This window comes from Vidua macroura, chromosome 19, assembly GCF_024509145.1.
Source record: "Vidua macroura isolate BioBank_ID:100142 chromosome 19, ASM2450914v1, whole genome shotgun sequence".
NCBI classification, from domain to species: domain Eukaryota; kingdom Metazoa; phylum Chordata; class Aves; order Passeriformes; family Viduidae; genus Vidua; species Vidua macroura.
The window spans coordinates 5,329,505-5,355,801 of record NC_071589.1 but is presented as its reverse complement, the minus strand read 5'-3'; the positions used below and the strand labels follow the sequence as shown (position 1 = coordinate 5,355,801).

The window sequence follows — 26,297 nt, the reverse complement described above, 5'->3', positions numbered from 1 at the left end:
CACAAATGTGCTCATTAACAACACAAGAACCTCACCCTCGGTGGTTAAAAAAGAAACCGAAGAGTCAGTGTTTGCAGCACAGGGAGGCTGTGCCACAGGATCTCAGGACTGGCTGCAGCTTCAGGAGCCATCCAAGAAATTAACAGAGAGGTGAAGTGGCAGAGTTCATCAAGAGAGTGACGAAATGTACTCAAACCCTAAAATTCATCGGTTACAGTAATAACTTGTAATACTAAAAGGCCAAGTGATAAATGTGAGATTAAATACAATATGGAAAATAACGCGTGTGAGGAAAAACACAACAAAAACCCTCAAAGAATTGTGAATGTATGAAGCTAAGGATTTTAAACTATTACTCCTCAACAATTATAACACAATCAAAGGGGCAGCAATCTGAAAATAAATTAGAAACATTACCCGTTTCTCGTAAGAATGAAACAAAAAACAAATATTTTGACACTAAAGTTGTGTCAGCCCCTCTGTACTCTGAGTACTTACATTTAGCAGTCTTTTGGATGGGTTAAAATGAACTAAAAGAGTTGCAAAAAGAACCAAGATAAAACAAAGCATGGAATGGGTTTTGGACTATAAGAGATCAGACTCTCCCTATCTCCTTCTCAGAAAAAAAAAAACAACTGAGACTAGAAGACATTTGCAAAGCAATTCTCCCCATGAGAAGTACAGGGAAGATGTTTTCCTATAGTCTCTCACAAGGAGATGGAGAGAGAAGAAAAGAGAAAAATCAGTAAAACTCCTAGGTAGCATGTTTCAAATGAAGCAAGTGACTTTATTCCACACAGTATGTGTTTATGTTATGAGGCTTTTATGCTGTAATGTACAGATGGATTCAAAACGGGTTTAGAAAGATGCACAGAAGGTGTGGCCACCAATACCCAGACACAGCCTCCAGCTGAGTGAGTCACTCCAGCCTGACTGAAGGAAGCCAACACCTTACACAAAGAGGAAGATGATGTCCAGGGCTAAACATCTGACCAGTCAGCATTGGAGGGGTACATCTAGTCCAGTCTAGAATGGCAAATATTCAGAGTACAGAGAAGAACAAAGGAAAAACCTATGTGTAAACAGTTTTCTATCTGTTTTAATTGTGAAAATGGTGTAATTCACTTCAGACAGGAACTACTCCCAGAACACTGGGAAGAGGAGAATTTACTTCCATCGAAGAAAGTTTAAAGCATAATAAATAATCCATTATAAAGGTACAATAAACTGAGTATTATCTGTGGCAACCAACAGCAAGTGGGAGAAAGCTGACTAATACAGCTAGCTGCCATCACAGTACAAGGGCCATGTGAAAGGTCAGCTCAAATCTGTCTGTGGGGGCTGAAAAACCTTGGCAAACCCAAGCACCCCCCAGGAGTGTTACTTGATCCCTGCCATTAGGACATGAGAGTTAGTTTTCACCCATTTGGATGATGGCCTCTCCTTCCCAGTTAGTAAACTGGGAGTTTTGGGAACAATGAGTGGGAAAACAGGTGCTTTTAGAAGATTTTTATTAGGTATGGCCAGACTTCTCAGTTTTGACTGCAATTCTGCCCAAGAACAGCAAAATCCAGTTAGAGAACTTAGGAGACTGTGTAACAGTATTTTCTTTGTGAGGACTTTAAACTAGGGAGCCCCAAAAGGTTCAGAAAAATACCCTCAGGGGGTAATTCAGCCACTTCCACAGAACTTCAACCTGCAGCACAACTGAGTCGACCACAGATCTTTTTCAGTAGCTGACCAGCCTGTAGAGCAGCTCTTTTATCAACATATTGCCCTATGTTTAATAACTTCAGCCTTTCTGGAATGTTAAAAATAATGTTTTCTTCTCAACAAACAAGCTTTAGGGGGAATTTATTACTCATCACGCAAATAGAATCAACAGTGCTTCTAATCCTACTGCGACATCATGCAGGTGTTTGTAATCCAAATAGAGACAGGTGGACTGAAACACAAAGTTTTCGACGGAAAGAAGGCTCAATAAAGTTTATAGAAACGCTGGAAGCCTTTTTACTTATGCCTTTCCTTTTTACACTACCTAAAGAGAGCAAAGGTAACAGCTTGCAAGATTTCCAGACACAACAAGCTGTAATGGGAAGGGTGGAAATCAGGAAATGTGGATCAACTATAATCACTTTGGTTATCTTTATTTTTTGTGACCCTGCAAAGAAAGTTGTTGGTTTCAATCTGAATTGTTCTAAATAGGAAGGTTGGACGTGATGATCTTAGGGGTCTTTTCCAACCTAGGCAATTCAGTGATTTTAGGGAGAGTCACAAGAGTCTTCAGCTGCCCATTCTGGCAGAGAGCAAGTCAAGCAAGACACTCTAAACCTTACAGTCAATTTTCAGGGAAGAAAAATGAGGAATGTATCTCTTCTTAGTAAAGTGTAAGGAAATGTCAAGACAGCTTGAGACCGGAAGAAAGTTTAAACACCCTGGCATAAACAGTCAAAATAGACAAATCCACACTGTTTTTGACAAACTATAGTTTCAGGAAAGGTAGGGCAGAGGTGGTAGTGCAAAATGTATTTTAAGAAATAGGGACAGAAGTGAAGGCAAGGAGAAAGCAGAAGCAACTTCTGCTTCCTCCATTCCAGTGGTCGGGGGGAGCTGAACTGCCAGCCCATGCTTGAGCACTTCCATACTTAAGGATACATCTTGTTCAAGTAGTCATTGAGGACACGTAGAACATTACAGAAACAAAATTCAGCTGTGAAATATATGCACAACAGGTTCCCCTAATATAGCCTGGACAAGGTGAATTTGTCAAGCTGATGTTCATGTCACCAAAATTCAAGCATTATTCAAAGGCAAGGTTGGGAAAAAGAACATTTTTAAATGCCAAATTTCATCTTTAAAAGTGTTCACTGTCCTTGGGTGCCACTTTCTCCTCATCTTCTTCCTTGCATTTGGTTCTTTTCCCTTCTTCTGCAATTGTAGGATGCACTTTGAACCCCTGTTTCCCTCTCCACTCCCAAAATTTCCTTGATTAGTTGTGCCCCCAGAAGTAGTAAAGATTAGAGCACAAGACCTGAACTGCACAGGAGCTCAGGGAAATACCTCTTGAGCACAAGTGGCAGATTTTCCAGAGGTACTCACAAAAGGTACACACTTCTGCAGCTTAAAATTCTACTTATTCTAAAATAAATCCACTTAGACCAGGAATCTAAGCATAGCTCTTTCCAAGCAGACCATAATCTATTGTTAACACCAGTAAGTAAAAAACAGATCAAATGGTTAAAGTATCATTTTCATACTTATGCTAAAGAAGTGTAGGTAACAAAAAATACCCTAAAAATTTGACTGTACATCAGGACTTAAAATGGCAAAACTCAAGCTCAGCAAGAGTTGCAAGAATTTAAAATTTTGTGCTAATTTCTCACAAACCAGAGGGCTGACAAGCTCATACTACAAGTCTTCAGTACTAGCAGAGCTGCTATGATTAGTGGAACCTGCTGTCTCATACATAACTCATGAAGAATTCCCCCCTTTCCTCCCAAGGGAAACAATTTTGCATAACAGTAGCACTTCCCCCCCCCCGCCCCCGGTAAACCTGTAGAGTTTTAGTACAAGTTAGAGCAAGAAGTAGGTTGGCTCCATGGAGAAAGCATGAATTCCAGAGACAAATTATTTAAATAAGAGGTTTTAGAGACTAACAATGTAATTACAGTTCAGCTGAAGAGAGGGAGAAAAAAAAAAAAGCTTTCTGCTCTTCTCCGCATGAGGTCCAGCTGCAGTGGAGCCAACAGGCAGCTCCCAACACTGCGTGCAGGCTGACACGAACTCATGCAAACGAGTAAATCCAGCACGTACAAACAGAATAATTCCACTCTGTTGAGTATTCTCTTATATTTTATTTATAAAGGGCAGTAACATTTGAACATCACCATTCTAAATTAATTACTCCACAGAGGCTGACAATCTACTTCCTAGACAGAAATAGCTGCTCCTAGCTTTTGCCTTATTGCAGTTGCTGTTCTGATCTGCCACCACAGGATCAAAACCCAACTGATTTCATGAGTCCCCAGTACCAGGACTATTTGGTTTTCACAACCTCAAACAGTTGGAGACAAAAGAATCCAGGATCAGGTACAGAAATTCAAGTGAGCAGTTGCTGCTGAAGGGGATAAAAAGCCTCTTAAGCTCTTCAACACATTTAAAACATTTTTAAAATGGACTTCTAGTTAGTATCTATAGAAAAACATCTTCTTAAAGAGAGACATACAGGCTAAGGAAAATTATGAACACAACCATTTAAAATGCAAATTTCAGATCCATCTAGTCACTAATCAGGAAGTATTGTAGAGCAGCATCTGGGATTCAGGAATATTATAAATACCCTAAAAATAATTTTCATGAGCAGTTTTGGAGACTATCAGTTCACTTTTTGCTCCATTAAAGCTCAGCTGTACAACTCCGTGTGTTTAGCACATGTCATCATGAAAAAACACATTTTTAAGTTTGTTAAACCAATTCTCACTTGAGTTGTCAGATGGTGGCACCAATCATGCATACAAGCCATGGGAACAAGTTCAGGCTCCACCACAGACATTCTGCTTCACAACGTTTTCTGTTCCATTTGAACACCTACTCCTAGGAGGTGTTACAAGATGTCTTCAAAGCTGAAGGCATGTGCCACTCACACAGTGCTTTAAATACTCAGCAACAGGGCAGGAGCCTCAAAGTGCCAAACAAGGACAAGCCCCAGGCTTGACAGATTGAAATGGACAATGCTGCAGGTCTGTCTAAAAAGATTTGGCTATTTGAGGGAAAGAAACAACTTTATCCAGCATTTCCCAATGTAGAAAATGAAAACAAACTCAGCCCGTCCCAAAAGTCATAGAAAGTATTCTCCTATCCTATCGTCTCTCCCCAAGGGCCAAAGCATCCAAAAGCCACATTTATTTCCAAGTGTATATTGATTATTCCAGTCACTGATGCTTGCCCAGCCTGGGAGGTAACTTAACTGCCACTGTAGGATCAGCAAAGGAAATGAAAGAGCAAGAACAGCTGGGGGATAAGGCTGCAGATAAGAACTGTGTATCAAACTGCTGCAGTATCGGCCTCCTGATCTACCTTCAAATGCAGAACACACACAAGTCACCTACTCATTTGCATTTTAAATCTAACACAATTTTCAGAGAAAACTGGAAATGTCAGAGATCAAAGGCAGCTTTCCTAGCAAAATGCTAAATGAAGCAAGTAAAACATAAAACACTTGAACCTAGTGCCTCTTTCATTAGTGCCCCAGTGAAACAGATAACTACACAAATGCTCCATTTCTAAGGCTGTAAGACTGGGCAGAGAAAGAACAAATGCATTCACTTGGTCACTTTCCTATGTAAATATTCTATTCCCAAGTCACAGCTTCATCTCCGTGGCTAGGACCCATCACACTAGCACTGAAAAAAGTAAGGGCAGGGGGAAGAAGGGAAATAGGCTTATCCTCTGCTACACTGTCTTAATTAAGAGTAGCTGCTCAGACATTAACTAACACAGCAAAGTATTCATCCAGACTCCTGTGTGAATTTTGTAATTCACATCAAATCCCACAGTGGGGTTATCATTAGCCCAGCCACCTTGAGGTCAACTTGGCTCTAGCTAAAGAAGATCCAGTCTCTTCTCTTGACCACGCAATGCAGACAAACCCATGGACCTAACAGACACCTCAGGTCTCACTGCTGCAACAACCCTCTGCTGTCACACCTGGAAAGGACATTCTGCAGTTCAACACCACAGGCCAGAAGAAAGGTGATGCCACAGAGCCACACAGGAAAAACTCAAAACTCATCTCCACTAGGTCCTGTCTGCTGTAGAATCTTTTGCTGATGTGAATGGCTTTAAATGTGCTTTTCTGGGGGAGCTGGAGGATGTGTGTAGGTGTGTTGGTTGGATTTTTAAAGTTGTTTGTTGTTACGGTTCTAAAATTAGCTTTGATTCTTCAAACCTTTTAAAATGCATATAAATAGAATTATAAAAAATTAGCAAAGGTTGTATTTCAGGGATAAAGAGCAAGTATGGAAACCTGCCATCTTCAGTACAATAAAACACTTATAATACAACACTTCAGTCTCACAGCAGTTGTGAAAATGTTCAAACATTATCTTAAGTAGTTCTTCTAGTTCAGTTTTCTACTGTAAAATTAATCAAGTTTCGTAAATTAAAGCCCCTTTTTGCTCAATTTGAGATTATAAGATTTGCTCCAGTGTTGTTAGGGCACTAATGCCTAATTTTCTTACATTTTCATAGAATAGGATTAGTTTAGCCCAGCACTTTTTTTTTCCCCTGAAGTTCAGGCTTTAGTATTTGATTTGTGGTATGTAGCCCCTAGCAATTTTAAAGCACAAGGGATTTTATCAAGGGGTCATACAGTTCACTCCTTGTTAGGATGAGCTCTACACAGAAAAACTGGATTTCTTATCTTCCCTTGCTTAGTTGAATCCTTATTAATTGTAGAGAGAAATCAGAAAAGTCTGAATATCACTACAAACAATTAGCAGGGCTCTGCACACAAACTGGAAATCTATGAATACACTCCCAATCCTTAATACATGTCACTAAAAATCATAATACTTTCTTCCCTCAAGCTGCAATCAAGCTTTTGCTATTTTAATTTAAAACAGTAAATTAAATAAAAGTTAATTAACACCCAGGATGTCCAAGAATAACAATGTTATTGATCTGAAATTCTCAATCCCTCATCACAATAGTTAACACAACAGAAATGTCACCTGATCGAAGAGGGGAGGCAGCATTTTTGTGTTGCCAGTAAATAAAAACAAAAGCACGTTGCATTTGTTGCAGTTTGACAAGCAGGTTGAACAAAGCAGATAAATAATTTATCAAGCCAAAATGTGATTTGCTGCTATGCCTGTGCTAACACTTATCTGTCACGCTTGGCATATCACAAGCTGGACCTTTCAGAGAGGCTGTAATAACTCCTCCATTAAACTGGCAAAGGCAGCTGAGCTTCAAATTAGCACCATCTCCCTGGTTATCACAGAATGCAACATGTGCTAAGGCAGCGTCACAAAATCAGCTGAGCTGACCACTAGCTATAGTCAGTGTTTGTTCAACATTCAGAACTCCTACAACCTTCAGGTAGCTCACAGAGCTCATCTTTCTCTGCTTTCAGGGACAAGTTTAAATAATCATCATAAAAACCTTCTAAATAAAAAGAAAAATGCCATATTTAAAGTGGAATGTGTTTACTCCTTGCTTGCAAAGACCACTTTACACCTTCAGACTGGAATACTCTCGTAACTATGTATCCTGCACAGAAATACCTTCAGCAACACAAACTTCGTCTAAGCAAGTCCAAGCTCTTCTACAAATACAGAACACACACTTTGTTAAGATCAGCTATTTCTTTCCCACGCCCTTCATCCTGATGGCTACAGAAGTTGGCTAATGGAACATAACCTACTGTCAGATTACTTCCATACATAAGAGGAACAGTATTGGAGAAGTTTGCACTCAAACCAGGCTTTAAACACTTCAGCAGATCTGAAGAATGCAAGCCCCTTATAGCAGCATCCCTTTGTGACACAGATTTCCAACTGCCAGGCTGCCAAATCAACTACATTTCAGATAATTGTACTTGGTTTTATGTCTCTGTAGTGTTCTGACAGTTTTGCCATTTTAGACTGCAATATTGATCACATATTGATGGCAATTATCATCTTAATTCAAGGCCACCAGCCAGGGAACATGACCTAAGCACACCTCTACAAATAAACCATCACATACAGTAGAGCTGCCACTCACAGCTAAGTCACAGAATAATGGAGCTTGGAAGGGCCTCTGGAAGCCACCCAATTCACCCTCCTGCTCAAAGCAGTCTAATTAGATTAGAGTGCTCAGGGACTTGTCTGGGTATCTCCAAGGATGAGGATTCCACAACTTTTCTGGGCAACCAATTCTAATATTTGACCTATTTCACTACAAAGCACATAGTGCTTGCAATTTGGCTGAATCATTAATTCAGAAAATTGTTTCTCACACATTAAAATCATCAAGACCACACGGAGTTCATCCCATTACAACAAATGGGAAATTATGGAGGAGTGCATAAAGAAGGGAGAGGAAGGATGAATGTGAAGACAGCTTCACTCACACCAGGAAAAATACTGGCACATTTCTTCAGCAAGCCTTGAATTTCTGTTCTCTAGGACAGACACCACGACACAACAGCCAATGCAGGTGAAGTCACAGAGGAGGGAGGGGAAAGAGCAGTAGGGAGACAGTGCTCCCCTCATTAATTATCTTCCTGCTTCTAATTGAAACTGTTCCACTCTATCCTGACATAGAAAAATGGTTTTCATGCAGGAACTGAAAATGCCACCTCAGCATCAACTGTTAGCAAACACTCAATTCTCTTAAGGAGAATTGACAAAGAAAATAAGTGTGGTGACAAACACTCATGTGGACAGAACCTGTGGTGACTGTCAAGCGTATGATCAGAACGGGAAAAGTAATCTTGACTTTGCTGAACCAAATTGTGAAGTGATCAAAATCCTGTCAAGGAAAACTTCTTTTAGCACATAAGGAAGCTGGTTTGTATATCACATAAAAGCAAAAACCTTAAAAATTCAAGATTATGACCTTTTACTTGAAACACCACCTGGATAATTTGAGTCATAAAAACAATCTCTAAGCACCCCTGAATTAATTATGATGACATCTACTGGGAACAGTAGATTATTCACTTCTTCAGAAAAACAATTTCTAGCTATGCCCCTACCCTATGATAGAAGGAGAAAGAGGAAATGGAGCAGTAGTTTATAGTTTAAAAACAAAACAATTTTAGCATATATTAATTAATATGTTTAATGCTCCTGCATTAACCACACAAAAAGTTCTCAGAGCACCATGGCAATAACTTCACACTTCTGATTAGATTTAGGAGTAGAGAAATTACAATGAGATGACAAAGAATGGTGATTTTTCTTCTCTTTTTTCCCCCTGGTTCTTGCCAAACCATCAGCACATATTCATACACTTTAGATCTGGGTATTTGGCACTTAGCATGAAGGCCGATAGTTTTGGGTGACATAAAACCTGAATAACAAATACTGAGACTGAATTTAACTCCTCCCAATGTCAATATATACAGGAAAAAAAAAAAAAGGGGTGAAGACTGTAAAGACATCAGGACAACTGTAAACTGTTCAAAGTGAAAAAACAGTAAATCAAGATTTTAAGTAGGAATCCCTCAGCTTCCTTATTTTACTTTTTTAAGTAACAAGACGGGCCACCTTCACCCCTCCCACGAAGACCCCAGTCACCAACAAGTTCCTGTGAAGCAAAAGGAAAAGCATGAAGCTGGAGAGCTGCAGCACTGTCAGAAGGAAGCAGCAATCTCGCCTTTCTTTGGAAAAGGTTCAGCAAGTAGTATTTAGAGTACATGAAGTTTAGAGAAAGCTGTCAGTGAGCATCTCCTGAGAGGCAGTACCACACACTGCTACAGAGCCACTAGACAGAAGGGTAGGGGACCCACTGTCCTGTCAGGGTTACAGAAACCATAGAAGCAGCTTTTACCACATAATGCCCACAAGCAAAAAAAAAGAAAAAAAGAGGCCAAGCACTTTTCCTCTTCACTCAGCTGTTTTACAATTGCAAGCCAAAGGTCAACTATCTTCACTCACTTTTGGAAACCAGCCACAAGATTACCAACAACCAGCTTAATGGCTCCAGTTCAAGTGCTATTCAATCAGGTCCTGAATCTGTGGGTAGGCAGCAGTAATGGCACATGACATCATAGGCAAGTTATCTGCTGAGGTCAGAGCAGCCAGATCGGGCATCTCTGCCTTCTCTCCCCACAGGGAGAAACATGGACTTCCAAGGACCGGGAATTAAACTGTTAGAGATTTTGTTCTTGTGTTGTGTGACACATTTTGCTACAAATCAAGGCTCTGCCATCCTCTAACAGCCAGACCTGGCTCTCTGGAGCGCATCAGCACAGGTGCCTCACAGTTAAAAGGCTTCACTGTACATGAAGTAACACATGGCCCTCAGCAAGGGACACTGAAGGATGCAGAGGATGTCCTCTTCTCAACTCCTTTAAGGACAGGAGGATTGACCTGGTTAATGAGAGACATCACACAGAGCACATGACTGGGATGCCCCTAAGATTTCTTAGTCATGAGCAGAACTCTAACAAACAGATCATTTTGGGTGGAAACTAATTTCCACAACTTCAAACACATTTGAAGTGAAACAGATTTTTCAAAGCAACAAAGTTTGTCGGTATGGGTAAATTGGAACAGTTTCAACTCGTTTGGTTTTATTTGTCTGAAATTCGCCAGCTTTACACAATGAATCTAACCACACTGCACAGAACTCAGCTCAACTATGTGCTGAAGGATTCCTGAAAGTCCTGATGCTTCCACTGACTTTAGTGATAATCTTGAGCAATTTACCACTTCTATGGCTCAGTTTATGCATCAATGAGGTAAACATGTAAAATTTGTGAGCATTTTCATATGAATATGAGCTGAAAAGAAAGGAAATGCAGATTGAAGAACTGTGCATAAATGCTTTGAGGAAGCATTCAGCCTAGGTTTAAGGTAAAGTAGGAAAATCCTTTGTATTCTAGGAAAAATATAATTCTTAATGCAGTGTAACAGCATACCTATGTTTTTATTTGTGCGAAAAAAATTGTATCTATGATGACATCAAGTAGCCAGGACTCAAGAACATCTTACTATCAGCCACTGTGCACAGATGCAAGACTTTTAACACAGACTAAACTTCAAAAACGCTAAAAAAATGCATTCTTCCTTTAATTCTTAGAGAACATTTTTAAACAAATGAAAATTTTATTATATCTTTTCATGTACTTAAACAAACTTCTACCCCAACTAAATGAAAATAGCTGAGAATACACTTTACAATAAACTATATTTCATTAAACTTCATTTTTCCTTCCTGTTCAGCATTTTCTAAAAGCTGACTTCAGCTATGCTCTACTTCAAATACACTGTAAAAGTTGAGGGCAGCTAGTAGTAACCCAAAATAGAATAATACAGCTCCGGTTTAAAAAAAAACAAAAAAAAACCACAAAAAACAAGGTTATCACAAAAGATTTCCAAAATTCAAACACTCTCAAACATTTAAAAATAGCACTAGGAAATATCTTGGTAATTTACACACACAGTGGCACTGAGGTGTACAGGTCTAACAGGAGTTTTCAGGCCAATTATGTGGCAGGGTGCTGTAGGACATACACAGATGCAACCATTTTATAAGTTAAAATCTCAAAGCATGATATGCTTTAGCAACCTTTATCTGTTTATTGCCTCACACTTTTAACAATGACACAATTGAAATATCAGCTATGAAAGATACATAGTAGGTTTACACATAAAGGTTATTTTTTCTAGCTTATTTTAAAATAGTAGTTAAAATCAAGCCCTTTCCTGGCAAAAAATATTGAGCAGATGAGTAATCCCACTGAGGTCTGCAGGACTTGATTTGTCAGCATACACACAGTTACAGCCGTACATCTGCAGGAAAAGCACCTCTCAAAACTGCTTCTACTCCAAGCATTTTAGAAAAAAAGCAGCTTAAAGATACCTTAACACCAAATATATCACACTAGGAAGGTAAAGCCCACCTTTATGGAGAAACAGTGACTGTGAATGAATTCCATTAAAGCATTTTGCAATATGGCTCTTATTACTTGAAAGCAACAAAGCTCTGAGCTACACTTCACCGAGGCCAAATCATTGAGGATTTCTGTATTTTACTCCCCCCACAAAATAAAACTTTGGGCTTGTTCTGTGTATCGGGTTTTATTACAGTTGTAGAAACTCAACTGTTTTTTCAAATTCCTGTAATATAGTCAAGATGAAGTCTAGAAAGCCTTTGATATATTGAAAGAACTATAGACTAAAATTCCTCTAACACACTCCAACATTCACTTACATCTGCACAGTTCCATTATATATTCAGCCACAAGCTTATCACTCCAGTTCATCACAACTGAAGATAAAACTCAGCTTCAATATTTGACAGCCTGATGCTAAAAGATTATCTACTGAGAAATAATCCAATCACTGGTCTTTGATATTAGAATCCCTGGCAGGAGGCAAAGAAAAGGAATACCAAGTTGATCTTGATTACTTCATGGGGCTTTCTCTCATAATCTCTACACTGAATTCCCCCTTATCTTGTACTTCTGCTTATTTTCTGCCATGTTTATGACTAAGTTTTCAAATATTCCAATCTCAGAAGAGATAACTGAGAGACTTTGGGATGCATGCTTAATACTGAAACAAAACAGGCTCTCCTGTTCTCAGAGGTGTGACTGGATTTTAGAAGATCTTGAGGCTCCGTATTAAAAGGAGATGGCATTCTCTGGAGACCTAAAAGAGGGTCAGGTCAGATGGACAGGAAGATACTCAGAGAGAAACTGAACAGCCCAGGAGTAAAGAGGGAACTCCCGAGCCCGAGCCCACCACTTACCTTAAGGATATCCCCCCGTTTGAAGCTCAACTCGTCATCCGCGGTGGCTTTGAAGTCGTACTTGGCGATGGCTTCCATGCTGGGGCTGCCGCGCCCGGCAGTGCGGGCGGTGGGCAGGAAGCGCTCCCCGAAGCCTCCGCTCCTCCCGCGGCGGCGGCTCCCGGCTCCGTGCGAGGCGCCGGCCCCGTCTCTCACATACAGGGAGGCCGGGGGACGATCCGCCCTAGGGGAGGGGGAGGAGGAGGAAGAGACGGGCCATTAGGGGAAGTGGCACGGATCGATGGCCAGGGCCGCGCCCAGCGCCGCTCCCTCCGCCCGGCGCGGCCGCCGCTTCCTCCCGCCGCCGCTCGCCCGGGCCCGGCTCGCCCGAGTGACGCGTCCCGCGGCCAATGACTGCCCCGGCGCTCCCGGGGGCGGGAGCGGCACCGCCACCGGCCGCCGGGAGCCACTGCCGGTCCTCGCCCCGGGGCTCGCAGCGTCCCGCGACGGAGCCCTGCCGGCCGGGCCCTCCCCGCTCCCGCCTCTCCCGGGGATCTCTCCCTCTCCTCGCACCGGTAATTACAGCGATGTAACGGGGGGAGGACGTGGCCAGCCGGCCCCCCGAGGGCCCGGGAGGAGAGCCTCGGGCTCAGCACCACGGGACCGGCACAGCCCGTGGTAGCCGAGGGGATGCGCTCCGCTCCCCACCGGCTGCCCTGGGAAAGACCCATCTGGAGATGCCCGCACCGATGGTTTGTGTTCTGCCATTCATACGGCTCCCGTCCATTTAAATACAAGCTAGACAAAGCACACAGTGCTATTGGGTTTTTGGAATGGAAATGCCTATCAGAAAGTGTCCTCAAATAATCTGACACAGAAACAAAAGTTTGGGCTGACTCTAAGTGAAAGCAACCGTCCTAAAATTCCAGTGCTTTGAGCAGCAGAACACGTTAAAAAATCTTTGTAATTCAGTGTGACAATCAATAAGTTTGTGTCTCTTATGGGCTCAGAGAAGACATTAAATCAAACCGGGCAAGTCGTATATACACACCGAAACCACTGAAAAGGCTTAAATCCTGCCCTCAGGTTTGAATGGGAATGATTTTTCTAACTCCAGCTACACTTGATAGCACAGAAGCTAAATAGTCAGAAAAAACCACCAAAGCACAAGCAAGATAGTCTGTAAGTTAAAACCCACCATGAATACCTCCTTGAAAAGCTAACAGAGAGCTGGCACTTGTCAATGATAATTCAATACCGAAGAGATCTGACAAACACTGGTGAACCCACGCACCTGCTAATTCAGGCTCTGGTTGTGGCCCAGAAAGAGCCCTGCTGCATGCAAAGGCAGCAGATGGCAACAGTAATTCCTCATTTCAGAGAAAAACCTAACTTACATAAATGCAGTTCAGCAATTAAGTGCTTATATTCCAGGAGCCCCATGTTTGCCCAACCTTCAGCTCCCTGTAGAGAATAATGAAGCTCAAGGCAAACACTGGAACTGAGATTCTATCACAGGAATCTGGCAGAATCAGAGGTTTTTACAGGATTCACCTTGATCAAAAAAAGACAAGCTTAGCAGGGTCCCCACATGGACAGAGCTTTGGGATTTCTCCGGTCTTCCTACACAGCACTACTGAAAGGGCAGCAAGGGTGAAAACAGTCACCTGCCACAAAGATCAATCTCCCTGTGCTACCATAACTGATGGAAATAAATGCACTGGATCCAAGCTTTGACCAACACAAATAATGAAATCATAAAGTGGATCATCTTAACTACATTTTGGTAATTATGAAAGACTTAATTTTAGTCTCAAGGCTGATGAAAAACCTCCTTTCTGCTGTGAGTCTTCCACATCATACCAGCACACTCATCCAAACAGCAATAATTACTTCCCTTTGTTGGGGAAGATGAAATAGGAAAGCCCTATAAATATGATGGCCTGGCAAAAGAGTCAGAAAATACAGATATTGAGATGAGAACAAGATTTCAAATACCAAACCTTAATTACTGAGCAACTCGAAAACAATAATACAGCCAAGTTGAAAGCAATCCCCCCTTCTGATTAAACAATGCCCTTTACCTACAGATAGATCCAAAGGTCAAATGGAATGTTCTCTCTCACCCCCCAATGTATGGTTCATCCCACACCTGTAACCCTCCCCTGAAGTATCAGGTATCTGTAACCCCATTGGTCCAAGTCCTGTTCCAGCCCACCTTGAAGCCCCCTGATAAGGTGTGGCTGAAGGACCAGATGCTCTCTTGGACCTTCCTCTTGGGACGCTCACCTGGAACCCTCTCTCTCTCCCCCCCCACTCTCCCTGGGCCTGCCACGAGTTGTGGCTAGCAACTCCAAGTAGGGCCCTTCACCCTTTATAATAAACCACATTTTCTAAAGACCTGACTTCAGAGATCCTTCATCACCACCTATCCAAACCGTCCTGGAGCCCAGCAGTCCCCGCACCCTTCACCAGAAGTATTTTCTCTTTGCTGCTTCTACTGTGTTGTGTTCACCATCTCCTCATCTTTCCAACCTGGCTTCTTGGGGTTTGTCAACTGATGGTACTGATAATTTTCTGCTATTATAGCACCATTAAAGGGCAACATGAATGACAGTGTAAGAAGCAATGGAAAATGCAGACTCATTGCTTGTTGTCTACCTGTCCTGTATCTTTCATGGTAAATATCATCTATTCCTAGTTCTTCTTAAATATTACTGGCAGCAACCTTTGGGTATTTCTAACACCACCAGGCCACATGTGAAGACAAACACCTCCAGCCAAGGGAGCGTGGCTTGAAAACCTCAAGTTCCAAACCTAAGAATGTAACATCAAGTTGCACAACTTAAACTATACACTAAATGCTTGAGACACATTTAAAGAAAGAAACTGCTTCAACTTATGAATATTCCTTTTTTAGGGGCATACAAGTATTGCTACCCAGCACTGCACTACCAGCTAATAACTACTTTTTTTAACTGAAGGTGTTAATACACAACTTTCTTAGAAAAACTGATGCACCATTTCCAAGAACTATACTGGCATTTCCCTGAGCTTAGTAACAGCACAACGTCGGGAAATTTTCCAGCACAATTCAAGATGAAAGAGATTCATCATGCAATACTCTTTAAACATGCATTAGTACTACTACCACCATCAGATATATTGTCAACATAGAAAGGAGTGATGTTTCCTTCCAGGTAACAATGTTAACAGCAGCTGCAGTGTGGAGCAAAACTTTAGCCTTCCTGACTTTAGACAAAAGTGTAGCTGAAGTTTAGGCACTGAAGTTACATCTGAAAGAGGGAAAAGCTTTGAAAATGTTAAACCAAGATACTCACACAGCAAACGTCAGGAAAGGTAAAGCCAAGGCATAATTCCCTTAAATTCTCTTAAGGAAGCATTTGCTGCTTACAATCTTATTAAGTAAGTTCTTACACACATCCAACCATGCTGTTATTAAAACATGAACAAACCAACTGTGTGAGTGGGGAAAAAAAGCACAGCTGTATCTGCTTCAGGCAGAGAGCAGTGCAACACGACACGTTACTGCAGTGAACCCAGTCCACAGACTGCAAATGGAGTAAGACTGGTATGAATGAATAACAGGCAATATATGAATACAATGATTACATGTTACAAAAATTGTCAGATGATCTTGCTAGAAAAATGACTAAGACTTCTCAAAATATCAGTGTTTCTCACCTTACTGTGACTTCGGTTAAGACTTCCTTTGCTCTTAAAAATACTGGGAGGGGTGAGAGGAAGCAAAGGCAGCAGATGCAGTCAACAGTAAATGCTCATTAGTAGTAGTGCTGCAGCTCAGGATGGAATAAAAGTAATTATAAATACCAACCTCCCTGTTGTGGCCAACAGGAAACAATTCTCATGTTCACTTCAACAGATATTTCAAAAAGCACATAGGCAAAGGTGAGCTTTTTTCATTACTCTTAGAAACAACATGGTTTTTAAACAAAAGAGACATTTCTCATTGTCCTCTTTTCACCATTTTACTGCTCTTCTGGAAAGTGATACAGGCAGGAATAGAACAACAGTTTAGAAAAGCCAAAGAGAGGCAAGATAGATTCACTGGGAGATTTTGGAAAGAATCAGATCCTCAACTTCATCAGCTGTTTTAGGACAAAACATTATTGAGGGTGGTAGAAAGAAAAATGTGTGCATACATCATCTGGAAGACATGCAGAAATGTAAGTGTCAGGCTCTAGACAAAAGAATAGAAAGTTAAAATTGTAAGGGCAGAACACTAATTCAAATTAACCAAATAAGGAAGTATAACACAATAAAGGAACAAAATAAAATATAAATTATATTTTTAACATATAAACCCCAGAACATTCAGGATCACAAATTATCCCCATGATCTACCAGCTTAAAAGTGATTCAACTTCCTTCAGCACCAGACAATTCAAGATATCACTTACAAAACTAAGCTACAGCACAAAGCACAGAAATACTTATCAGATCAAAACGTTTTATCAGGTAACAGAAAACTTCACCTCTGCCAGAATTTATTTACTGGCAGTTCTTTTTTTTTTTTTTTCTTCTTATTTTAAACAGTCTAAAACTGCTTTAAAAGCTACAAGTTTAACTGGTATTATCAAATACTCAAAATACTGCATGACAATCAACCTAAGAGATGACAACAACTGAAAGGTCTTTTTGTGGCACAAATTCTCAATATCCAAAGTTGGCACAGAAATGGATTACAAACAACACCGTGTTTGAAGATTGATTAACCATCTGTGGTCCTTCAGATTTTGTCCCTTGACCCCGGGCATTTAATAATTTTTGAAACAAAGAATTAACTTCCCTAAGCACTGTATCTGTGAAGTGCTCTTGCAGTTACTAACTGTGCTACAGAATAGTTTTCACTGTAGGTTATAAAAGAGGTGTCTGAGTCAGATGTTGTGGGAGTTAACAAGGCTGCGTCCTTGTCTTCTATAGATTATTTGAAACTATATTGGCAAGTCAAACCTTATCCCACAAAACCAGCACTGGTTCTCAAGAAGGAATTTCAGAAGAGAAGGAAGAGGCCAAGAGAAAAATATCCTTCGTCACAGAAACTCACGTTTGAAGCATGACCCCAAATGTATCTGGAGACAGTGCAGCAGGGATGTTATCCTGCCTACAGGGTACTTGCTGCTTTTTAACCTTTGGAATCGGCCTTAAGTTGCAGAACTCTTTTTGGGGAATACAAAAGATAAGCCCCAAGAACCACGACCAGCCAGCACTCCCCACCTGTAGAGCAGAGAGAAAAGCGACCCCCGCCCGGTGCTCCCCGTACGTGAGCCGGGAATCCCGCCGAGCAGATGACGCCTCTGGAGCCCAGAGCTTATTTCAACCACCCCCCCCCACCGACAGAGCCCGCATCCTCTCCACCCCCCCGCGACCCCGGCAGGCCGGGGCCCGGCGGGACACGGGACCGGCGCCAAAGCGAGTCCTGCGGAGCGCAGCGAGGAGAGCGGAGCACCGCGGGGCCCAGGCCGCGGCACCGGGGGCTCAGCGTGTGCCCTCCCCGCTCCCCGCCCCGGCACGGCCCCCGGTGGGCGGCGGCCCTCCACACGCCCGGACTCACCGCGCAGCGCTGGGCGCTCCCGCCGCCTGCCCGGCCCCGCGCGGCCCGGCCCGGCCGCCGCTCCAGCGCCGCCTCAGCCGCCGCTCCGGCCCCGGCCCGGCCCCCCGCCCGCCGCGCCGCCGGTCCCGCAGCAACTCTCGCGAGAGCCGCCCTGTCAGCGCCCTCCGCGGGAGCCTGCGCGCTCACCGCCCCGTCGGGAGCGCGGGCACACCTCGCGCATGCGCAGTGCCGGGCCGACCTGCCCTGCCCCGCCCTAGCCCCTGGCGTCCGCCTCGGGAGCCCACCGGGAGCTGCGGGGCTCGTGTAGGAGCGAGCGCGGAGCGGGAGGGGAGAGACAGCATCCGACCAGCGCGGCAGTCACGGGCCGCGCCAAGTGCCTGAAAGGAGGGTGTAGCCAGGCGGGGGTCGGGCTTTTCCAGGCAGCTAGCCATAGGACAAAAGGGCAAAGTGAAAGCTGCGCCAGGGGAGATTGTGGTTTTATATCAGGAAGAATTTTTCCACCGAAATGGTTATTAACCACTGCAACGGGCTGCCCAGGAGGTGGTGGAGGCACGGTCCCTGCAGGTGTTAAGGCAAGACTGAACGTGGCACTCAGTGCCATGGTCTGGTTGACATTGTGGTGTTGGATCACAGGTTGGCCTCGCTAGTGTCTGTGGTCTTTTCCAATCAAATTGATTCTGTGATTCTGCTATCGAGGCTCTATTAACACCCCGGGGAGGAAGCCCCGAGTACCAGTTTCTGGAGGAGAAATGATGCTGCCTTTTTGCACAATACTTGCTTAATTTGTCAGTGTCTCCACTTGTCTGTAAGACAGGGCCATCTGCCACACCATGGAGCCAGCAAGGAGGAATTGATCTAGAAATTCTCTAATTACCAGAGATAAACCCCAGCTTGTCCAGGCAGTGTTTGAGCAGACACCGAGGGGTGCAGAGCTGCTCACCAAGCTCAGAGCAAAGAATACACCTGGTGAGCCGTTACTTGACAACTGCCATCTCTCCTGAGCGGTGATTAAGGCACCCATGCTGTAGGAACAAATAGTTTAATCACACATGGCAATTACAGCATCCACAGAGGCCAAAATTCAGGTTGCACAGGCAACTAATATCAGGGTTTGCATGGATTACTCTCCTGACATTCTTTTACCTTGAAAATACTCTCAATTATACAGTAAAGCAGTTGCTCAGGTAAAACATCAGGCCTCAATTCTTTGATACAGGCATAAATAAAAAAAAACTTTCCTCTGGCTTTAGGAAGGAAAGATAGTTTCTGAACAAGGAAAGCCTTTCTAGGACTGTACTCAACCCTGTAGGGAGGAGTTACTACAGGGTTACTTTTGTCCCTCCCCACTGCATCTCCAGAAAGACTGGAAATGGGCAGTCGAAGCACAGCACAACCACAGTGTGAAGACATCAAGTGCAGAACTCACAGCTGGGCTTATGTAAGTTTAGCATTGTTGTGAACCAAAGTCTACAATTTAGTCACAGATAACTGATATTTTGTTGTATGACAGAGATGCACGTTTTCAGCCTCCAATTAAACCCCTTTTAAAAAATAAACCATGGCACTAGTTGCTCTTCTCAGCTGGAGTCTGCCAGGGGGATTATGGTTATATCCATACCAAGGCCAGAGGACCATCAGAATATTTACCACAACCTCAGACAACCCAGCTTATAAAACATGTTCTGCAAACATTGCCTGCTAACATTCTCATTATAAATGCTTAAGCAGCTTGATAAAGATTGGATGAAATTTGTGCTTTAAATCCTTGGCAAATTCATTTTCTCATCCTCACAACATTGTCTTGAAGGGGTTTTAACTTATTCCCAGATTTTGGTTTTGGGGGAAGATGTGAGTTCTTCCCATACTTCTTGCAAAACACTGGAAAGGGTGGAGAAAAGAAGAGATGTTACAAATGTTTCAGACATTCTTTCTGAGGATGCAGAAATGATTCACTTAGAAGTGACACTCAGATTGATGAAATCGGAGCTGGATTCCAAGATCGCTCAAGTCACCAGTACTTGTTGCTAGAACAGTCCTACAGAATCTTGTGTTTCAAGTATGCCCTCAAGATGGGGATTCAGAAGTTCATAGTAAGTTTCTCCAAGTTAAATAACAAAGAAGTTATAGGAGCTACTTTTAGCTGGACTTGAAAAGCCAGCTATGGCCAACAGCTGCCAGTTGAATGACAGCTACTTTATGGGGCTGCAGCTGCCTGACTGCGAAAGGGCAGTCCTAGAAAATCAAACAAGCAACAAATTTCAGAAATAGCAGAGATTAGAGTGTTACAGAAAGATATTCCTGACAGAGGAATTGCTGAAATGTACTTGCTTGCAAACCAATCCATGTAGAATGTTCCCCCAGCTTACAAACAAGTTAATACTTTATAGAAATACACAATTTATTGTGCAATACTGTGCAGCTTTGCTAAAGCAAAAGCCAAAATCCTGACATAGCTGTGAGCAAGGGTGAAAAAGGCAACAGAGACATTGTTTTGCTAAAGGTTCAATTTTTTTTTTTTTTTTTTTTAGTCTAGGAATAGCTTGAATTTTCTATGACAGTTGATGATGATAAAATATAATCCAAGATTAGCTCTGAGTATTTTAAGAAAGTAAGAAAAATCCTTGTGTCTGACGTTTCTTTTGCATACCTTTTTAAACTTCTCAGAGCAGTCTGGAGAAATAAATGTATGGGTTTTGCTATCAATAGATCAGAGGAATATTTGTTAAAATGGGTCAAGCAGCCACTAAAGGTTTAAAATTGCTGCTTGGAATAGTTGTATTAATGCCATGTTCCTAAGACTGTTCTCCTCAGACATGAGGATCTGCCATCATCATGAACTACAATACACTGTTGACAATTTAAGGAACTTTGTGTTTGTTGCAATGTTTTTGTTTTTTTTTTAAGGCATCTGGCACAATAATTGTAATGAAATACATTTATAACATGCACCTTTCTTCCTCTGACGCATTTCCTGCTTTCAAAGAATTGTAGTGTTTTTTTTTTTAAAAGCAAACCCTTGACAAGTTCAGCACATCTGAAGATGCTCCAAATTTCATGCTGTGATTCTGCATTGTATTGCTGCAGTCTGTATAGGGGAACACTCTGTGTGTTGTGTATAAGTTGTATCTAAGCAGCCTGATATATGAAGCAGGACACAAAACTTTCTCCCATGGAAAATCAGACATTCTGCCACAGGGAATGTGGAATAGATGTAGACAGGCCCCGATCAATTTTCTTCCCAGTTGAAAATTTACTGCCAGGAGACTGTTCTGACAGCTGTGGGGGGACTGCCTGGATAAACACCTCTGTCTGAGATGTGCAGGGATACAGTGGGTGCAGCACAGGGGGGAATGACAAGAATGTAGGCACAGCATGGAGGGAATGGGGAATGCTGGGAATGGGGCTGTTGAGATTTATTGCATTAATATTACCTTCTTGCCTTTTTCTTCCCATATCAACCCATGTTAGCCTCAGTGTGATAATCAAACCAGGGGCATTAGCCATAAAATCCAAAACTATTCAATTTACTACATATTTAGGTCTGTCTTGGAACAAAGTTGCTTCAAACATGCCTGATGCAACCAAAGAGCAACAAATATGACGTACTCTAGGAAGATGCTGAATACCTTGAGAAAAACCTAACACTGAGGTTCTAGTCTAAAGTCAGACCACAGACTGAAACAAAACTGCAGGTACCACATACAGACAGAACTGGCAACAAATTCACTTTTTTTGTCAGCTCATATTAAAATGGACACCAAGGAGGAGAGTCTACAACTATTACTAGAGTTTCTCTAAAACCTTAATTCAAGATTTAGGTTTCTGGTCTATAGGATTTCCCCACATGCCCATATTTGGAACATTTGTGATAGGACTAATTAGGGAATCAGACAGCAAAGCTAAGGAAAAAACCCTGTCCAAATGTGTTTTCTGTGTCTGTTCTTCAGAGAGTAGAACAATTAATGAATCGGGTAACTATTTTGCTGTATATTGGTGAGTTGGTCTCATTTTGATTTGCAGCTTTAGGTTAGTGCTAAAGGCAACAATATCAAAGGGATGGAATAGATGTATGATAACAGATAATAGATGTGTGCACATATAAATATATAGATATCCATATTCTGCAAACAGGGAAGCAGAGGCATAGAGGGCTTGCCCAAAGCCATACAATAAACTAACGCCAGTGTTCAGCAGCATTAGGAACAGAATTGGCAGTTTTTAATGTCTGAGCCAGCTGAAAGCCTCCTCATGCTCTGCCCTGACTTCTCACACACACACTGAACTGTTATCACAACTGTCTCTGTAAATCTGCCCAAGTGCAATCAATAAGTGTTGCTGCCTGTGACCCAGACAGAACAGCTGATCTGCCAGAGCAGCTTCACAATTTTACTCATTACAGATCTCAAGAGCACTTGTGAAGCAGTTTAATCACCATGTGAGACAAACAGGGGCTGTTCTGACTTTGGAGACGAGAAAACTTAAGCTCAAAACTAGCAGAAAAAAGGTCCAAATCAAAACCACCCATGAGTCTTACACTCAAGCAGATTTCTCTCCATACCACCTGTGTTTCTATGGTCACAAAGAAGAAATGACAAGATTTACAAAACTGACTGTGTAGGAAAGGCTGTTCTACCTGGGACCTTAAATAGCTGTCACTGACATTAAGAAATTAAACAATAAAATCAGTTGGCTGGGGTCACCCAGAACTGCTTAAGCTCTGAAAGAGACCTGTAAAAGAGAACCAGATCCAACTATAGTGTGCCATCCCCCTTTCTTTAGTATGAAAGGACTTCTGTTTTCTTCCTACTCCCAATCCAGTCATCTGTCATTTTCAGGACAGCTTGGAATTGTCAGTTCAATTACCTCTCAGTTTGGAGAAAAACAAAGCAGATGCTGCTTATTACAAAAAGGTAGAATCTCTCTCTTTTGAGAAATATCTTCTCTCACTTATTTTTTACAATTAGACACTGAATTATGTGCAAGTCTCTTATTTATTAAGCAATACAGAGGAGCTGGGAAGTAATGTAATTCAGCTAAAATTAAATACTGTCTTCCCTTCAGCTTTGGTAAAGGTGGTGGTCAACTACTCCATTTAATTTTTAGGACTCAGATAGCTTTTGTATCAATCTTCCCCTTTCAATTCCTTTTTCCACTACACACATTATAATTATAGTAATTTCTTAGCATATATTTAAATTCTTTTGCACAACTGTTCAGAAACTCTACTTGTCAAATATTAATTACAATGCAACTTCAACACTTTGTCAGAGAGCTTACCTAAAAAAATAAAAAAAGACAAAGAAAGGTTTGGGTTTTTTTTCATACAATACCTGCTTTAAAGTGGTCCTAGTGAAATTCTCATGTCTGCTCTATCCGCAGCAGCCACCCTGGTGAGCACTGACTGAAAGGCAGACGCAGGGAGGTCAAATAGTTCCTGTGGATGTGCTGGGCTCCACAAGCTGTTCCAGGCGCAAGCTCATGGCAAGCTGAGCCCTGGCTCTGCCTATATGTTGTGACCCCAGGAGGAGCCAGCAGATCCCTGAGCTGAGACATGGGGAGCATGAAATGAAGCTTTTGCAGACTACCTACATAGGTTTGAATTATTTAATTTCTAAAAGCTCACTTCCCACCAAAATGAGGCCTTTACACGGTGTAACAACTCCAAGAAATATAAGAATGTGGGGGAAAAAAGCACTCAAGGAATAGTTTTGACAGTTATTTAGAAACAAGTATGGGAAGTGATCTTAATTTGCAGGCAAAATTGACTGATTTGTGGTTTTCTCCATCCCAAAATAATACATTGCTATAAACATCCAGAATTAATATTACCTTGTTTACCATTCATTCACAATTCCGCAATATTAAAAAATAGAGAGGATGATGACTTGAGCACTGTCCTGTAGACCACGTCTTTACAGCAAAGTTCTCAGGTCCAAAAATCACACCAGCTTAGTGCCTCTTGCGTGCTTCACAGCATTTGCCTCGAGTTCCCCTTTGTTACCCACTCCTAAAATACATGGGTAAAGTGCTCTCTGGATACCTGTCCTATTTCTGAATCTGCAGCAACACTGGCCAATTTAAGGGTGTTTCTGCTCCTCCAGCCTCCCCTGTAATAATGCATTTTGATCTTGTTTCACTTATTCTCAGCACTCTGCAAGCACGAGGTCCCTGAGGTGAGCAGTTAGATCAGCTTTACCAAGGAGGAAGTAAAGGCACCAACAGGTTAAAGGTGCAGCCTGCCTGCCCCTGTAAGTGAACATTTCACTGACAGAAACTCTATACACAGTGTACTTGTGAGTAAAAACACACAAGTTTATTAGGGGCATGTTTAAGATCCACAGGGAATCCGTGTCAGAGGCAAAACAACCCATATTCCAGATTTCTGTTCGAGATGTATCTTTACTCTGACCTTTTACTTAAAACCTTCAACTAATTAAGTAGATTTTATTGGGTAGAACACTCTAAAGAGGAACTAATGAGATGCTTGTGCAGCACTAAGCACAACTCATGATTTTGTGTTATTGCAATTGAAGTGGGACATTTATATCCTTTCCTTTCCTTGTACCATCTCTAAACTACACCATGAATTCCCCACATCTACCATTTTGTTTCCTTCTAAGTCACCAAAACCACTTTCAGCATCACTCAGGTGTTGTAGGGCTTTTTATTAACTGATTCTAAGGAACTCTTCTGAGTAACAACCTCAGAAATTCCAGGAATTCTGTGGCCTTGATTTTCCTCACTGAAATTTAAATTGTATTTAAAAGAGCTGAAATCACACCTGTAGAATCCTGCACTGTGTGCATCCAGACACTGTCAAAGTAAACTGTCTCAAAGGAGTATGGAGAAGCTCTCAAAATTCTACATTCTTAAACTGCATCTGCATTGAAAACAATGCAGTGCTTAAGCTCTTTGTACAAAATTGCAAACAACTGCACCAGGCTTTGGCATTTGTAGTTTAGCAAGCTAGTTAAGGTGAGTTTTGTAACAAATTATTGCACGTGGGAACCGCCACATCGCAACTCTGGATAATACAAGCTCTGCAATGAATTATAGGAATAGGAAAGGAGTTTAAATTGACGGACGTACATCCTTTCAATTTACTACAAATTCAGAAGTCCAGCCCCAAATGTTTGCAGGCAGAGGCACAGCAGTGAGGCATCTCTGTCTCTCACCTCTGATTTCCTTTCCAGATTCTACAGAGGCTTAGATTTCATGTTAAGATTACCGGCTGGGTAGGTTTGTGTGCTCGTCCCTGCCATGGTTTCCTGTGCACCTGGCACCCTGCGTCCACCTTCACCTCGTGGCTCCCGAGTCTGCCAGTCTGCTGGTTCTCTACAGCAAAAGTGGCTTTTCAGCGGGAGATCTGCAGGTGTCACCCTCTTCTTGCAGGTGTCACCTCCTCCTGCAGCGGCACAGCCCCGTAAAAAGGACTCACTTTCTCACTCACCCCCTTCCCTGGGGCACCCACCACGACCTGTCATTGACGAGGGCAGGGAGCCTCGGGCCACGGATCGCTCTCGGGCCCTCTCCAAGCCCTCCCTCGTTCCCTTCACCCCAAAGTCACTTCACTGCCCCTCACCACTGTCCTCACGACATTTCCCCAGCAGCCTTGGGATGACCCTTTCCCTGGGTCTCCGCTCCGCCCGCCGCCCCCTCAGCGCTACCGCCCCCTCAGCCTCCCCTCACGCCTGGTCCCGACCAGCCGCCAGGAAGGGCGCCTGGCTTCGCGCGCCACCCCGGCCCAGCCAATCAGCGCCCGGCGTGCGGGCGGCCGCGCGGGCTCGCACCAACCAGACAGCGGCTTCTTGCGGCGGCCTCGAAGCGCCTCCGCGGGCCCCCGGCGCCGGGGCGTCCCGCCTGCCAGTGACCGAGATGGCGGCCCCGGCGGCGCGGCGGGCGAGCGGCCCCGCCGGCAGTGTCCGGCGCGGCGGGTGAGTACGGGCCGGGCGGCGGGGCAGAGCAGAGCAGGGCCGGGCTCCGGCCCTCTGGGGAGCGTGGTCGGGGTCCCCACCTTGGCTGGGGGCTGCCCGCCACGAGGGTGAGGCCCGAGGCAGAGCCCGCGGCGGTCCCGCAGCCCTGCGGCCCCATTGCCCGCATTTCGCCGGAGCGTTACCCAGCGGCTTAGGAGGGAGAGGAAATTAGAAAAGGACACACAAAAGGCAGTCTAAACACATGATGGCAGCTCTGCGCACCAGCGGCGCTTCTCCCGCAACTTCGGGACAGGCTCCGGCTAGCAGCGCCACGGAGCATC

The 26,297-nt window shown here is 43.1% G+C and overlaps 2 protein-coding genes across 2 annotated transcripts in view; one reads left to right on the top strand and one right to left on the bottom strand.

Moving 5' to 3' along the window:
- The window catches only part of GRB2 (growth factor receptor bound protein 2), a 50,519-nt gene extending 32,409 nt beyond the window's left edge, over positions 1–18,110 (bottom strand). The window contains exons 1-2 of the mRNA XM_053994632.1: positions 18,044–18,110; positions 12,469–12,691 (exon numbers count right to left, since the gene is read on the bottom strand). Coding sequence (XP_053850607.1) covers positions 12,469–12,546 — 78 coding nt within the window. The 5' untranslated portion in view covers positions 12,547–12,691; positions 18,044–18,110. The remainder of the gene's footprint in view (positions 1–12,468; positions 12,692–18,043) is intronic.
- A 7,783-nt stretch (positions 18,111–25,893) lies between these two features.
- The window catches only part of TMEM94 (transmembrane protein 94), a 50,749-nt gene continuing 50,345 nt past the window's right edge, over positions 25,894–26,297 (top strand). Inside the window, exon 1 of the mRNA XM_053994766.1 lies at positions 25,894–25,977. The gene's annotated coding sequence lies outside the window, so the exon portion shown is untranslated. The remainder of the gene's footprint in view (positions 25,978–26,297) is intronic.